At 40.4% G+C, this 16,254-nt stretch overlaps 1 protein-coding gene across 1 annotated transcript in view; it reads right to left on the bottom strand.

Moving 5' to 3' along the window:
- Positions 1-12,124, bottom strand: part of LATS2 (large tumor suppressor kinase 2) — a 47,211-nt gene extending 35,087 nt beyond the window's left edge. Inside the window, exon 1 of the mRNA XM_026851482.1 lies at positions 11,786-12,124. Coding sequence (XP_026707283.1) covers positions 11,786-12,124 — 339 coding nt within the window. The remainder of the gene's footprint in view (positions 1-11,785) is intronic.
- Positions 12,125-16,254: the final 4,130 nt, after the last annotated feature.

A 16,254-nucleotide genomic window follows, 5' to 3' on the forward strand; every position in this document is an offset into this window, starting at 1 on the left:
GGGGTGGGGGGGGTGTAGTAAAAATTAGTTCCATTGAGTCTCTTCCCAGACTGGGAAACCACAAAGATACTTTGTGATCATGGCAAAACAAACCAAATCTGTGGTCTAGTGGCAGGGTTTTCCCAAAATTCAGGTCTCAAAAGTTTGTGTGCAAGGAGGGTTGATAGTGCCCTGCTAGTTTGACTCAGGGTTTTGTCTAGTGCTGGGCAATAGTCCTATTTCGAGGTAATGTGAGAAAGAAAGAGAAGGAAGTTTTATGCATAGCTGTAAGTAAGATAATGGTCTCCCCTTGTTGCTGTTGTTTGCCTCATGTAGGGCAGGGTGACGACTGAGTTCAAACTCCAGCAGACAGTGGTGAGCTTGGGAGCCCAAACCCTCCTCCAAGAGACAAGAGGAAGAAAATAATGGCTCTCTGCAAAAAAACAAGGAATCCTGTTACAACACATAGCACTGCTATTTGCCCAATATAGCATTCCTGGAGATGCTAAATACACAGCAGGACATTCTGACCTTCCCAGGAATCTGGGAGAAGGTAGTTCTGCCACAGTCTGTGCTGCAGCTCAGACTCTCCCTTGCCTTCTGAGCAGAGGTGTTCCAGGCTCAGAAGGCAACAGCTTCTCCCTGGCAGTAAAACTGAGCACCCATTTCTGTGTTAAGTGTAGAGCAGGGCCTGAAACAGCAAGTTCTCAATCTCCAGCAGCTTTTAACGCTTACAAACCACAGGGAAGTTCCTGGAAAAGTGGAACTGATTTGTTACAGAAGGTTTTATAGCACCAAAGTAGTACTGAAAAATACTTTTTCTAGTTTACTTTCATGTGGTTAAAAACCCTGAAGGTTCACTTCTCAGTAAACAGAGAGATGGGGGGCGGGGGGAGGCACACCAACGCAAATGAAAATTCTTGTGGCTTGCTTTTGAATTTGCTGGCATTTCCCAGTGAGGTCCTGCTTTTGTAGTATGGGGAGCTGGCTTGCCACGTGCCCTGGCAGAAACTGATGATTTTTGCACGCTTGTAAACTCCTAGCTCTAAGTCTTCAATTTGTTTAGCACTGCACCAACAACATATCTTCCACCATTTGCATGACTGCAACACCACACGTTTCACAAATTCTTCATAAAAACACATTCAAGAAAGCACTCAATGATCTTACTCCTTGAATTAGAGAACATAATAAAAAGATTTTCAGGATGGGAGGGATGGCCAAGGTGCAAGAAATGATCACACAAAGAAGATGGAAGTGAGCTTCCAGCAGAGCAACTGCTTGAGCACTTGAAAGAAAAAGAGGAATTTCACCCTGCTCCAGCACACAGCCAGCTGGTCACTACCATGTCTGGGCAGCACACACTACACAGGCAATCAAGGGATCATCTATCATCTATAAGCATGATCAAGAAACTGTGCTGGACAATCAGAAAAAACAGGCTCCAGCAAGGTGGAAAGCATGTCTCCCGAGAAAATTATTAGCACTCATGTGGAGCCAGGACAAAAATAGGCCAATAGGGAGTGGACATGTCTTGATTCAAAGATCTCTGTCAAACTGCCACAATTTTTTATGTTTTTAATTGGAACAGCCAGATTTAATTTTTTTTTTTGTTTGGTTTGTAAACCAGGATACCCTGCACATATTAGTATTTCCAAGGTTACAGTTACATCAGTTAAATTAGATTTTATGCATCTTTATTAGGCTAACATCTGGCAGGAGGGTGGAATAAACAGTCACTGTGGCAAAGCTTGAAGAAAAGCATGAATGGTACAGGTAGCTAGTTTAAGCACAGACGATGGAGTCCTGACACTGAATGGAAGAAAAAATGCAGAAATGAAAATACATGGGGTGTGCTGTCAAAGTCACATTACAGTTGCATCTATAAGTCTTTAGGATATCACATCAAATCTAAAGAATAAGGCTGAAGACTATAAAAAAGTTCTTTCTTAATAGTTTGCAATTATATTAAAAAAAATAATGCATTTAGGGTATTCAGAGGCACACAGAGCAAAGCATGTAGGTGTGGAATATTAGTCATTCAAACCAACAGAGCAGAAAAAAAATGCAATAGGACAACATGTAAAGGAAGGTATAGCCTTGAAAAGCCTTAAAGATATTTAAAGAGTTGATACAGCAGAAGAACGAAATGAACATGGAGAAAAGGAAGCTGCAGAGCAGCTGCGTCTGCTGATATTTTCTTCTGTTTTGAAGTAACACACATCCAATGGATTCATAAACGGTGGATAAAACCTGAACCAAACCATATAAAGACTTACACAGGAGTAATTTTACCCTGCTATTTGTCCTACAGAAGTCAATCTCTTTGAAAGGCAAGAACTTAACTATATTATCACCTAGTATCAGCAGTCTTCTTTCTAGCATTTTATGTGTGAGGAGTAATACACTGCACCATTGCATGCTCCGGGTTAAATGAGTAATTTACAAATCACACATTAGAGCGACAAAGGATATAGAAAGAGTTGGAAAATGCTGCTTGGTCATTCAAGCAATCTAAATGGAAAAGTGTTGAGATTTAAATGTAGATTGCATTTATATTTCTCTAAATGCAAAGACAGTATGTGTCGCAGTAACAGTTTCACATACACACACATATGCTGATACCAAAGACAAAGCAGCACAGAACAGGCTGTCTCTGCCATAGCCCTTACCTGATTCACAAAGTTATGGGTACACAGTGTTCTCTGGCTTCAGCCTTCTGAAAATTAACTGACCCAGATATAATTTTTTTTTAAAAAGTATTTTCATATCCTCTCCTGTTCTGCTCATTCTTCACCTCCCCGGGGAAATATTTTTAATTGCTTGGATTCAGTTAAAATGAAGAGCACAAGTTTCTCATCAGGAAAAATCTCTCTCTTATACTGCAGGGAAGCAGAACACAGCCTCAAACATTAGAATGTTGTTTATTTAGCCTGAAAAAGAAGACTTCAGTGCAGTACCAAATCCTGTGCATTAAGTTCTTCGCAAACAGCTGGTACCATACAAACACTGCAGTTGTCATAATACATATATGCACACATGCATCTCTTGGGTGAAACCTACTATGTGTCAGTTTGTATACGAGAAGTTTCTTGTGAACTCCCAGTGACAGTCCAGATGGCAAGGCAAGACCATTAGGACAAAACCACTTTTGCTGTGCTGCGACTATAGCTGTGTGATCCCATAAATATCAGAGTTGATGGAACCACCTCAGCAGAAGCCACATGGTACTGGGGAAGACATATCAGCCACCAAGCTGCAGCCTGAAGCTGAAAATATTCCAAGAGCAACAGTATTGTGGGTGACCAGCAGCAGCAGATGTGTAGAGCAAGCAGACAGCAAGAGTCTGACTAGCTGACTTTCACCAGGCTTTTATTTAAGCATCTTCTGAAGATGGGAAATTGGAATCCCTCTAAAGTCCGGACAATATGAGCTTGCTGATGCTATGGTAGGATAATACCAAACATCACAATGCCACAGCAACTTCAGCCTCTATTTTGGTAATCAGAGGCATTTTTAATCTTTTTTTTTTTTTTCAAAAAGCTAGGGAATGATGAAAACCTATAAATAAGGACCAGCATTTTGCACTCCAAGCCTCAGTTCCAAGCAACATGAAAATGACAGATTTAAGCTACGCTCTCAATTAGATTATGAACATAAGCAGAAAGGGAGATGTATGTGGAATGTATTTCACATGCTGTACACATGACTTATGTAAGGGTAAGGCCCAAATTGACATAAACATCTGTAGCTTTAAGCAAACAGACAGGGTGTCTGTCCCTCCTTGATTTTACTAGTGCAAAATATTTGTAACTTGACAGTAAAACATCTACACTAGAGTAGCTGTATGCAGGCAGCTCGCAATCCAGCTTGTTACCCAAGTCAAATAAAGGAAACCTAGGCCTGCCCAGCTGCTTTTTTTTAATCTCTCTTAACGAAAAGAGGAAATGGTGGGGAATTAATGGACATACCCAGTAAATGAGAAAAACAGCAGCTGCTATCACCAAGAAAACTCAACTTGAAGGTCTCTTGAATGTCTCTCCTCATCTATTTTAGATAGCATTACGTACATGCATTTGCAAGTCACAGACAGCCAGTACCCAAGGAACAAAGACTGTATGTACTGGAGCCTGTAGGCTGGGGGGATGCACAGACAACACACATGGGACATGGACATTCTGTAGGAGTCACCACCACCACAAGCAGCTGCTTGAGCAGGATTTGAATGCTGTGCCCAAAGAAGCACCAAAAAGCTCTGGTTTGCTTGAGAGTGACATGATCAACCTCACAACCAAAAAGTGCTTCTGCTGCGTTTTGTAGCACATCACCAGTCACCTTCAGAGCAACAGTGGTGTGATCCACAGTCCCTACTTCCTGGGCATGACCATGCTGGTCTCTGTTTCTTCTTCCAAAAGTGGTGTGGTAAGAATTCAGACAGCAATACTTCCAGAAATCAGACACACACAGTAGTAATACTACCATACTTACAGAAAATGCAGTCACAGTAAATTCATTCTGTACTGGGGCAAATATGACAGTATCTGGCAATGATATTTTATAAATAAAATGGAAGAAAAAGTAGTTTAGTTCCCTTCAGTTTATCAGATTTTATTATGCAACTGAATGCCTGGCTACTCTCTTGCAATTTAAATTACCATGAACTCACATACCTAGTGACAGTATTTCTACCCAGGGTACAGATTAAATTCTCCATTTTTTTTTCTTCCTGTTAACTTAAGTTTCAGTTCTGATGATCAACTAATTTCAAAATGTCTGCAAAAATAATTTTTCCTGTGGGTACAGCAAGAAAAAAAAGTGAGGAAAAGGACTGCCACCGTAAGTTAATTTATGTATATTCAGCCATTCTTTAGGAAAAAGAAAAGATTAAAAAACCCCAAAACCATTCCACACAAGTATGGCACATACCTGTGTATCACATGAAAAGTAGTCATGGACTTTTATTTGCATTCTACTGACATTCAATTAGCAGCTTTAACATAAGCTTTTATTTAGTTTGGCAAGTATCAGAAAAGCATTCTTATGTTGAATTAAATGAGTTCTTAAATGCATACCTTGGATTAACTCTAAAAACTGTAGCATGCAAAAGCCTTGCCTCCAGTCCTTCCACTGAAATCTAAGTTTTAAAATCTCATTCAATTTTTTCTGAAAAAGAAAAAACCCCCCACAAACACAACCAAAAAATCCCACCCCACCTTCACCCCTCCTCCCCATTGCAGGGATGCTATTTTTCAGTCTCAGCATAAAATCACATTGGTTCCTCTCAGATACAAGCTGAAAAGAAGAGCAGAGATTTAGGCTAAGAACATCAGAAAAAAAACACAAAGGGAACAGTTACACCCTACTACTATTGTGATATCAACTTCCTGTTATAATAATGGCAATCTTCACTTTTGGTCAGAAGGGCTTTTTTATTCAGAGACTGAAGTTAATGCTTATACAGAATTTTTAGTGACTGTGATGAAGTCATTTTAGTTTTTATTTAAAAAAAAAATCCATAGCTCAACCTTCTTCTGACAACTAATTTTTAATAAATACAATTTAAATATCCAATGCAAGCTAATCCTGCACACTGTTACAGTAATATATAATTTTAGACTGTTAACTCCCAAGCTTCTAGAATGATTATCTGACATGAGGAATAGGGAAGCATTAGTTTAACATAACTCAAGATTCACACTTATCTACAGTTGAAGTCTGGCATCTGATTCCTTTTCTGTTCATTTCAAACAATCCTACCACCAAGATGCAATTTATTCTATAGTTTGCGAAAGAAGAAAGGAGACTAACAAGAATAAAGGGCAGAGTTTAAAACATACTGCAGTCTTGTTCACAGCCATATTATTGCCCAGCTGTCAAGAAGCCACATCTTGTCATGTGAAGGAGCACATGCAATCACCTACTAGTGCCAAGGGACATTTCTACAACTGTGAAAATGCAAGGGAAAAGACAAAATTATTTATCTTGCTTCTGCAGGACAAGAGCATACTCTGATACGCTCACACAGAACAAATCCAAAAGCACCTTCTCAAATACATTGCAGGAAATGCATCATGAAATGGAAGATTTAAGTATATTCGCTAAGACAGAGTCATCAAGAAGTGACAGCAACATAGGAAGACTGGAGACAGGAGAAACTGGATACAAAAGAGGTGTTGGCAGGTATCGGCTCAAGAGCAGTCCTTGCCTCTTGCTTTCAGCCCCTGGAAAGCTATGACTCACTTTTTTTCTGAAGCAGCTGAAAACTGAAATGACTTAATGGGCTAACTTCAGATGTATTGGTGGGAAAACACATTGCTTTACATGCCTTGATGGAAGAACACTGGACACTACTGGAAGCTTCTCAGAAATGTGAAAGAGGTTGAAACCAAAAAGGGAGGTTGGAGAGAAAAGGAGTAAGTCTAGGAAAAGTTTATGAAACAAGCTCTCAACACAGCTAAAGAGAAGACAGAGTGAACAACTTAGCTTCAAATGAGGCAGGCAAACGAACACACAAGAGACTGTTGGCCTGAATTATCAAATCTACTTCAGTTGCTAAAATAAAATCCTTCTCCTGCATTCAGCACGGAGTGCCCTCATTTGAAGGGCCCTTTTTTCTCCTTGTAACCTGCAACATAGCTTGTAATGATTCTTGCCACCTTTAACCTACACCCCACAGAATAACCGAGGAAATCTTGTAACAGCTCATTCTGCAGCCATTTTTCATTAATAAAACTATCTGGACCCAAAACACCCAGATGACGACTAAAATGTTCATCCTGGAGGTTTTGGTACATAGCTGGGAAAGCAGAATCCTTAACACAGGTCAAGTTTACCCAATCAAAAGACAAAATTTTGTTATGGGACAGGCCAATGTTATGAAATTAATTCCCCCATTTGCACAGGGCTATTACAAAATTTGCTGCCCTTCACCTTGAAGGCAAGATGTCTTTTTAGACTTGCCCGCTTAACAAACACATTGCAACAGAGATTTTACTACAAGCAAAATTCCAGCCTTCCATTGTCTGTTACCAAAACAAAACTTTGCACTGTATCTGCTTCCTCTCATTGCTCCAGCAATAGGATGAAAAGTCATACTGCTCAGTAACACACGGATAGATGGCACATGGATTATATGTGAACAAGCATGACCTAAAATACTATATAGAAAAGGAAAAAACTAGAATACTAAAAAAATCAGAATACTAATTCCACATGCAAACCATAAAACTGACTTCCTACCCAAGTTCTATTTTGCACAGCAGGATTTCCATCACTTAAAGAAGTGCGAATATTTGTTCAAATTGAGGTAAGTATTGTATTCCCCATTCTCAAAGTTTCCCCAAAATCTAGTGGTAGTTCCCAAATTAGGGTGGAATCTTTGCCAAATGGGTTAAATAAAAAAGATGTCATCCATGATGAAGAGATCAAAAGAATCCTGGAATGCAAGGAGGAATTAAAAAAAAAACCAAAACCACCTGAACAACCCCAACACCCCCCTTCTACAATGTGAATTCCATGAACTCAGTATAACACAGATGACAAGATAGTCAGCTTGATACTCTTAGTCACATTACAATACCCACAAATACCATTCCAGTTCCTTGAAAGATGCTATAATTAGTGTCCAAAGGACAGATCTTCCCCTCAGGAATGTCCTGGTATTAGCACAGGTGTTTTATTACAGAGATACTTATAAAATCCTCTGGAAAAAAATGAAGAGTAAGAACTTCTCCACTTCACATATTCACATAAGTATTCAGTGTAGAGTACATGATGCATGTTACTAGAGGTACATAGCCTGTAAAAAACCCTAACACATAATTTTTTCTTAAAAATAGCTGCCCAAGCTATGTCTAGAAATCTTCACCCAGAAAAGGCACCCTTGATCAAAGAAAAGAAATTCGCTTGAGGAAAAAAAAAAAAAGTGACAAGTGTGTAATGTTCCACGGTTCATCTAGAACTGCTTCAGCCCACTCTAAATTACAATGTCAGTGGCTGTTTATGCTCTAAGGAAGTACAGTAAGTACAGTACAGCCCATTCAGGTTGCTGGAATGTCACTGATCATATGCTCAATTGCATCTATTCATTAGAAAAATTCGATTCACAACAGCAGCTGCATTTACCACCACACCCAAAACGCCATCCAGTTGCCCCAGGTGATTCCAGCGGTTTACCAGCCCGCAGGACAGACACTCCATGCTCCTGTCCCTCTTCAGTGACTGCAAGTTACATTTCCAAGCCCAAGGAGTTGTATTTACTAAAGAACAGTATATTAGCAGTGTTTTGGCTTCAAGCTTTTGCAACAAAAAAGGTCCAGCCTTTTGCAGTCATGTCCTACAAGTTTCAAAACAATTTATGCTGCACTAATTATTTTTGACTCAAACTTGCTAAATAATTACTGTTGAAAAGATGACTTAAGCAAACACCAGACAAGTTACTCCGTTTGTTTAGGGAGAACTGTGACTAATTATGTGTGTAATTTTGTTTTGTATCTGTTAAAAAAAAAAAAAGTGTGTAATCATGGCTTCTTTCAGGTCAACAGAAAAAGTCCCCATTAAGTTTTGGGGGTCAGATTTCACTACAAAATCATAAGCTACACAATGGCTGAAATCTCTGTGAAACAACATCGGTCATTTAAAAGGAACTGGCAGATTCCTAATCAATTTAAAAAAAAACAAAAAGGTTTTCATATGTAACACCTATGATGACTGTAACTGAAAGACACAAAAATTTTGTATTTACTTCATGAATTATACTGCGTTTTATATACTTAAGTTTACCAACCAGCTTATAACCAATTTCCTGTCTGTGTGGGTCTTTCATAGAACAAGAATGAAGTAATAAAATGTTCTGATGTTTTCTTTTTATTTAATTAAACCAATTTCATCTTAAAGCTTAGGCTGAACAAGGAGCTACAAACCCTGCATTTATGTTACCTAATACACAATGTCTCTTGTAGTATGTAAAATGGTTGTGTTAAAATCTAACCATGCTACAGATATGATAGATGAGTGAAGCTAATAAAATAAATGGAAGTATCCTTTCCCCAGCCTCTAAAATTTATTCTCCTTCCTTCTAATTGTCACTGTTCCACTTGACCCTTTCAGAAATCCTTATTGTGGCCCAATAAACAGACTGAATAATCCTGGTCCTTGCGTGTTGTCCACCAGAACAGATTAACAACAAGGTCAGGATTACTTTCCTGTGTTCCATCTAGAACATCAAAGAGCATCAGCCCAAACCCAACTTGAAAATGCAGTTCAGGTAAGATCAAACTGGATAATGTTATAGCCATCTATTCATTCTTCACAACTTCCTAGAACGCCCATGATTAATGCTTCTTATGACAAATTGCCAACTTCAGGACGCTTGCAGCCATTGGAACAGCTGATTATTGTACCATGCAACAGGATCAGGAGGTGTAAGATCCTGTACTCCACAGAGTAGCTGTAGGGGAAGGCTCAAGTAGATTAGCTATTCACGGACAGAAATCCTTAACATCTAGACACTTGCTCCTGGCATTTGGGGGCAGGGGGACAGGACACACAAGACTTCAATGCCCATCTACGAACCTCCACTAGCACTGGGTCCAGAGGTAAAGTGACTGAGGGTGCTTCATTTCTCTGTTAAATCAGAGATTTGTTAGCTGCCTACAGGACTACAGAAGATGTCCATACAGTGGGCACCTAAAGGCTTTGATTCACAAGCAGGAACAAGATAGCTGGGGATGGCTGATGTTCTACACATCATGCTCTGAAACAGTTCAGCATTTGATTCAAAACAGCTCAGGCACCAGGAGGAAAAGAAGAATCTAGAGGTAGTAATCAAGTCTGTCACCCTACCCCATTCCATCCTCAGGGCCAGGTACCATTCAAGCCATCGCAAGAAGCTCCATTCATTCACAACTCTCCAGGTGAGCCAACCTTCCTATGGGCCTGGGCCCACATCAGTTAAACCCACCATTTTTAGTCACAAGACTCCAGTTTTGGAACCTCTATCTGGACTCTAGCCAAATGTGATCCTGCTTATGCTTAGATTTGAATGCCAAACACACCTAAGGGACGGGTTTGAATGCCAAACACACCTACGGGATAGGCCAAATAATGCCATCTCCAGGCAACAAGTCACAGCTAGGGAGGATCACTGCCAATGAAGGAAAAAAAAAACCACCACACCAAAAATGTGCAGCCAAATTTAAGGAGGTAGCAAAAATCTCCACATAAGAGTCAGAATCAGGTTCATTCTCAGTGCTCTATAAGGAGCAGTCTTGTATGACCGTTTAAGTCAAAATAGGTAAAGATATTAAAAACTTCACATACACAGTGCATTACACTGCCTTTAATACATTTTAACAGGTGCTCAGGTATTTGTTTTATACGTTGGCTTAACATTTCTGTGCTGTAGAGTGTGCTCAGAGTACTGTCCAAGATTTCAGTCCAACAAGCCTGTTCTGTGTGTGAACAATTTGTCCATGTAACCTACCAAATCCAGATTTCCAATCTAGAATCCAGCTGTGCTCATTTAACCCTGGCTCATGCACACAGGGAGTGTTCTCATCCTAAATAGCTAGGGAAATTTAGAGGGTAGAGTTCTAAAAAACTCTGTGTTTTCATGGCATGCTTGAGATCAGAGAAAATCCTTGGTTACTCCAGTTAAATAATTCAGTACAGCATCTTGGTTCACTGGACTAGGAAGTCTTTAGTTGTACTGCAATACTTCTCATTGGATCTGCAATCTACTCTAGCTCTGATTATCTCACATAGCATAAACTCTTTGGAATAGAAACAACACTAATTAATGCCTCTATAGCTCCAGAGAAATGCAGACTGTTTATAGTAATACCTGATGTTAGTTTTGTTACACAGATTCAGCATATGGTACAGGAGTCAAGAGACTCACACTCTGCCATGAGACAACAGAGGTTAAGTTTTGAAATCAAGGAAATGCCACTTCAGTTTTAAATCTCTGCAGTTTATATCAAGGATTATAAATGGAAGTGTTGCAGCTGGTCAACAACTGCCATTCAATCACATGGGAAAAAAAAAATTGTTTCTACAATTATCAGAATCTGAACCCAAAACAGCACTTAATCTCTAAAAAGCAAACCTTTGAACAATTCTGGACAGAGGTGAAAGTCTATACTAACACTGGAAGCAGCTCAACACAAGACCATGTGAATGGTCTTTTAATTAAGAATACATTCTAGCATCAATCTCAGAACAACAAAAGCAGGCATCTCTGTGCCAAGTCCCTTATCTAAGACAGGGCTACCACCTCTTGATAGACACAGAGGTGATGAAGGAAAGGTGTGCACCCAACCACTGCCACTTGCTGAACATCCAACCAGTTCCACCTGCTTCTGGCAAACAGCAAGTGAGCTTCTTCAAAGACTATACTGCCTCTGTCGTTTCTATTTGCTTCTGACAGTGAACTGCACTTCGATGTGCTAGACAAAATTCTACCTTCTTACTCATGGTTAAGGCTTGTTCCGGTATTGAGGGGAAAAAAAAAAAAAAAAAAAAGGATAAGCTACCCTGTTCAGCCTTATACCTCAACTGTAGAAATCATAAGTGAATCCTAGAGGTCGCCATGACCATCTTTAACATGAATTAACCCTATACTAGGCACGTCTCTCAACAGCAAGTCCATTTACTCTCCCAGTCATACAACAACATGACTGCCAGAAGAATCAGTGCATTTTGTCAACTGGCAAGACTGATAACTTCCGTGAAAATCCTTTCTTCAGCCCCGAGTATAAACCTGTTTTGAAGGCAGTGATTATCCCCCCTCCAAACTCATACGTACCTGATCGCAACCGGCATTCACCAGTTCCTGGAGCATCTGCCTGTTTACTTCAACAGCTACCGTAGTGCTTGACTCATTAGCAAAAGGCAACAAAGAGTATCTAATTTCTCGCAGAGCTTTCTGATATGGCCCAAACTTAGGCGTTTGTCTCATCTGCTGCTGCCTTGCAGCATCCTTCCCTATTAAAATCTTAGGCTCCAGAGAAATTTCACTGCCTGGTCCAATAGGTAGTCCCTGACCTGAAGATTTGGATGGTTGCTTTAAACCTTCTCGAATCTCTTGTAATCTCTGTCTGCTGTTTCCAGAATATGTTGTAGCAGGAAAAGTCTTTGGCCTCATTGTTAATCCAGTTTTCTCTGAGCATAAATACCGCTTTATCCTTAGGTTTTTTAATATGACTTTATTTTGTAAAAGTGTCGCTTGATGGTATCGATTTCTTGTAAACGTAATCCTTCAAAGAGAAGAAGATAAGGCAAAATTCTCAAGAAATTTCTGCCAAGATTTTACTTCAGCTCACGATCTTCACGTTTCCTACAGAAAATGAAAATCCTTGGAATCATCATTTTGCAGACTGACAGTGTCTGAAACAAAAGAAAATAGAAAGTACATGCAATTAGTTGGTATTGTAAATGGCTCTGAAGGGACAGCATGACAATTAATTAAGTGGAAGTGAATCAGTTCAACCTATTAAGCTGTCACAGACAGATTCTCTTTAATGATTTTCACTTTATCTGTTTTCAAGAACAGGATTCCAAAAGGCTTTTTCAACATAACCAATAAATAATTCCTTTTTTTCTTTAGTTTCATTTTCAAAATAAATGTAAATAAAGCCCTTAAAAACTACAACGTTTAAGAATTTTACAGTACCTAACTGTAGCAAGTTTCCTACCCAATTGCATAACCAAATCCTGGGCAAGCCTATCCTATTTCATAATTAGGGAAGAGTATGCTCATGAAATGTTCTTCCCCCACTTAAGATTTTGTTTGTTTTACACTAGCTGAGCTCAGTTTCAGCAGTTTATGAAAAAGATTTATAATGGAAATATTGATGACCCTAACCATAGCAACTTCTACTATTTCAATAACAAAGTGAATAACAGAAAGACAAGATATTTTGCCTTTCCACATGAATATCTTAGCAAAGCCTGAAGGTAAGAATTCTCCCCAGAACTGCGAGAAGGGTAAAAAAAAAGGGGGGGATTTACAGTATTTCATTAGGTGTGCCTTATAGGGAAGAAAGGGAAGAGTAGATGGAGCTATTCAGTAATAGCAGAAGAGGCAGAACCAGCTCAGTTAGCATCCCAGCACAGAAAAAAAGACTTTGAGACAGCTTTATGCTCCTCTTCCGACATGCAGCAAAGAACAACTATGCAGCAGAGCTGAGCTACTGTGCAACTTGCGATCTCTGTGCAGCATGAAGTTACAAGAATCCTACCTTAACTAAGTCTTCTGGCATCACTGTGATAGAAACATTAAATAATGGTGCATTCAGAAGAGGATTAAAAAGATAGCTTAATCAGAAATGTCATCTCGCTATTGATGCTGCTCACGCAAGTTTGCTTCTGCTGCTGCTATTAGCACTTACAAAGTGACTCCTGAATGGTGCTCAAGCCGCTTTGTGGGGAAGGTTAGAATTTTGTTCATTTGTTTTCAAATCGCAAATAGAGAAGATAGTAACGCACTGTATGTATGTTCCTCTTGGTCCTCAGAAGTCAACTGGAATTTTTTTTTTTTCAAAACGGCACTTCACTTCTGATCATAGCACATTTATCATTGGAGAGAGTTTCTCCAGAAGTATTATTCTTTATTTTCACATGCTTACGCTGGAACTCAACTCACTGCGACAACTCTTCCTGTGCTAGCTACAGTATTTCCCAACAAAAGAACCATTTCCATACATTTACCATCACTTCTCAGTGCCAAGCAGTTTACTACTGTGAAAGCCAAGAGAATCTGGACACATTCGCCTCTGGAGCCCATCACCACTTCCTTCCTCTACAATCAAAGACTGAAATGCAACAGTGAAGTCAGACCCCTGACTCTTTCATGATGGCTCACCAGTTTGAAATGCAGGAGCACAGATTAATCACTTGAGATTAATCCACGTCAATGTCTTTCACTCAGATTGAAATGCTCAGTTAACTAAAAGACACCTATAATGTATTCACAGTCTTGAGCTCCTCCACTCAGTAGTCTCTACCGATAAGCTGAAACCCTAATTCACAGAGGACCAAGAGTGACATAAATGCCCACATACACGTTGGACAGGGTTTGTCACTTGTTTTAAAGGGAAGTGCTAAAACTGATCATCTAGATTTTGATATTTCCACAAACAACAAATCGGCTATCAGTCAATAACAGATCAAGTTTTCAGAAGACAAAAGCAACTGAAGGTTCCCAAGAACAGAATACTTTCTACTTATAATATAGTAAAAGATAATGCATAGCCTTGTTAAAAAAAAACAATAGTACCACAGCCTTTTTAGAATTACATCATAACTAGCTAGTGCTTAAAAGATACAGAGCAATTAATTAGTCTGTAACTGTCCTTCTTTTCCTGACAGCAGCAGGCACCATATGGCTGGGTTTAGGAATCTGAGTTCTTCCTTTTCATTCCCTGTGCCAATCCTCAGGCCTGGGATGTGCTGGAAAAGCTTGCAACCCCCCCACCTTTCTGCAGCAAAGGACTGCTTTCCTGCTTACACACATGCTTCACATAAAGAACTTTTGTGACCTTTAGCCTAAGCTCGAGTCTAATAATGCTAGGTCAAGCCAGCTGGCAACTTCCTCAGCTTACATTTACAATACTGCTAAACCAGAAAGAAATGTTGAACGTTTAGACAGAATGAATGAGAACGGCAACAACAGTAAATACTGGAGCTAACGGTAAATGCGTTTCATATTTTGCAGAAAGGTTTTTTTAACTAAATATGTAAAATAAGCCAAGAAATCAGAACATTAAATATTACAGATGATTAACAAAGAAGACAAGCTGCCTGCTTTTTAAAATCTTCCCGTGACTTGCATTTTTAGCAAAAAAGGGTTGTATGCTTTAAAAGATATTCATTGTGTCTAGTTTTCATTTCTGACTGTACCTCTGGATTTGGATGACTCCAAATCCTTCTAATCTGCACCTTGCCTACAGTATGAATGTATCAGTAGCCTTCCTGCCAAGATGAGAATTTCAGAATTTATTTTTGAGCTTCAAACCATTCTGACTAAACAATCCTAAGGGTTTTTTTCCAAAATGTTACACATTCTGCACTAATTAGAAGCTTGACCATTATTTGAAATATTATATCTTCAGGATAAGCAGAGCATTACTTTAATTGCCTCAAGTTAGATCCATTTTTGAGTAACCGATTATTCTCCTTCATTTGAGAAATACCAATAGCCGCTCTGGCAGCAACCAACCAACCACACTGAAATTAGATGCTGATGTCTGTTGTCCCAGCAGCACTAGCTATTCACTCTCCTGTTTCTTCATTTACCAACAGGCTGCATGTTCTACCGTCTCTGTGGAGCTGGGACACAGGCAAGAAACTAAAGCTCAGTTGTGTTTCAGAAGCTAAGTCCCAAACCCCGAGCTGGTGAGCTGTTTCCCCGTCTATAACCGTGCAGGCACTAGTGAGCTGAACGAGCGATCAGAAGGAGGGAGTAAGGTTTTAAGAAAATGCTACAACTGCCTTCCCTCGTTCAATTTACAGTTATCGCTTTGGGGTTCTTTGGATCACAAATTTATGGAAGCAGGGACGTCTAAGATTGTCGGCTGGGTGGCAGAGTGTTTCAAGAATTTCATTATTATACAAATCATGCTGCCCTTTATGAGCGGGCACACGCTGAAAGTGCCAAGAACTGAAGTGAGGATCTTCCCCCAAATCATCCCTCCTTCCTCTTGCAAAATAACTGTGCCTGGTCCCACTGCCAGCCGTAAGCACTGGCCCAATCCAGCGCAGTGGGAAACAGCTCACCTTCCCCATCCCCAGCAGTCCAGCAGTAACTGACCGCAGAGCCTGGACACTCCAAACAAGGTTGGGGGTTTTTGCGTCATTTCTGCGAGTGCCTACGCCGGGGAAGGGGATATTTCAACACGTACACCACTCACGAGGCACAAGAGAGGGTGTCGAAGTGCAGAATTTTGGCAGTGACCTTCAACTGACTGGGAACAGCAGGGCCCCCGCCGCAGCCAGATGGGACCCGGCGGGCTCCGGATCCCCCACTCGGCTCCCCCCGCCCTCGCCTCCAGAGACAACCCCCGGCGGGGTCTGGCCCAGCCTCGTCGCCTCCAACCCCCGCGCCGGCCGGGAGTACCCCTGGGGAACGCGGGCGCCCCGAGTTCTTCTCCCCAGCCCCACTCCTTTCGCAGGCAGCAACCTCCCAAAATAAACTCCGGCCATTCACCAGCAGCTCCGGCCTGCTGGGACAGCCCGCGGAGCGGGGAAACGGGCTGCCCGGCCTGGGGCAGAGGC

This window comes from Athene cunicularia (genome assembly GCF_003259725.1).
Source record: "Athene cunicularia isolate RWA chromosome 1 unlocalized genomic scaffold, athCun1 chr1_part1, whole genome shotgun sequence".
Lineage (NCBI taxonomy): Eukaryota > Metazoa > Chordata > Aves > Strigiformes > Strigidae > Athene > Athene cunicularia.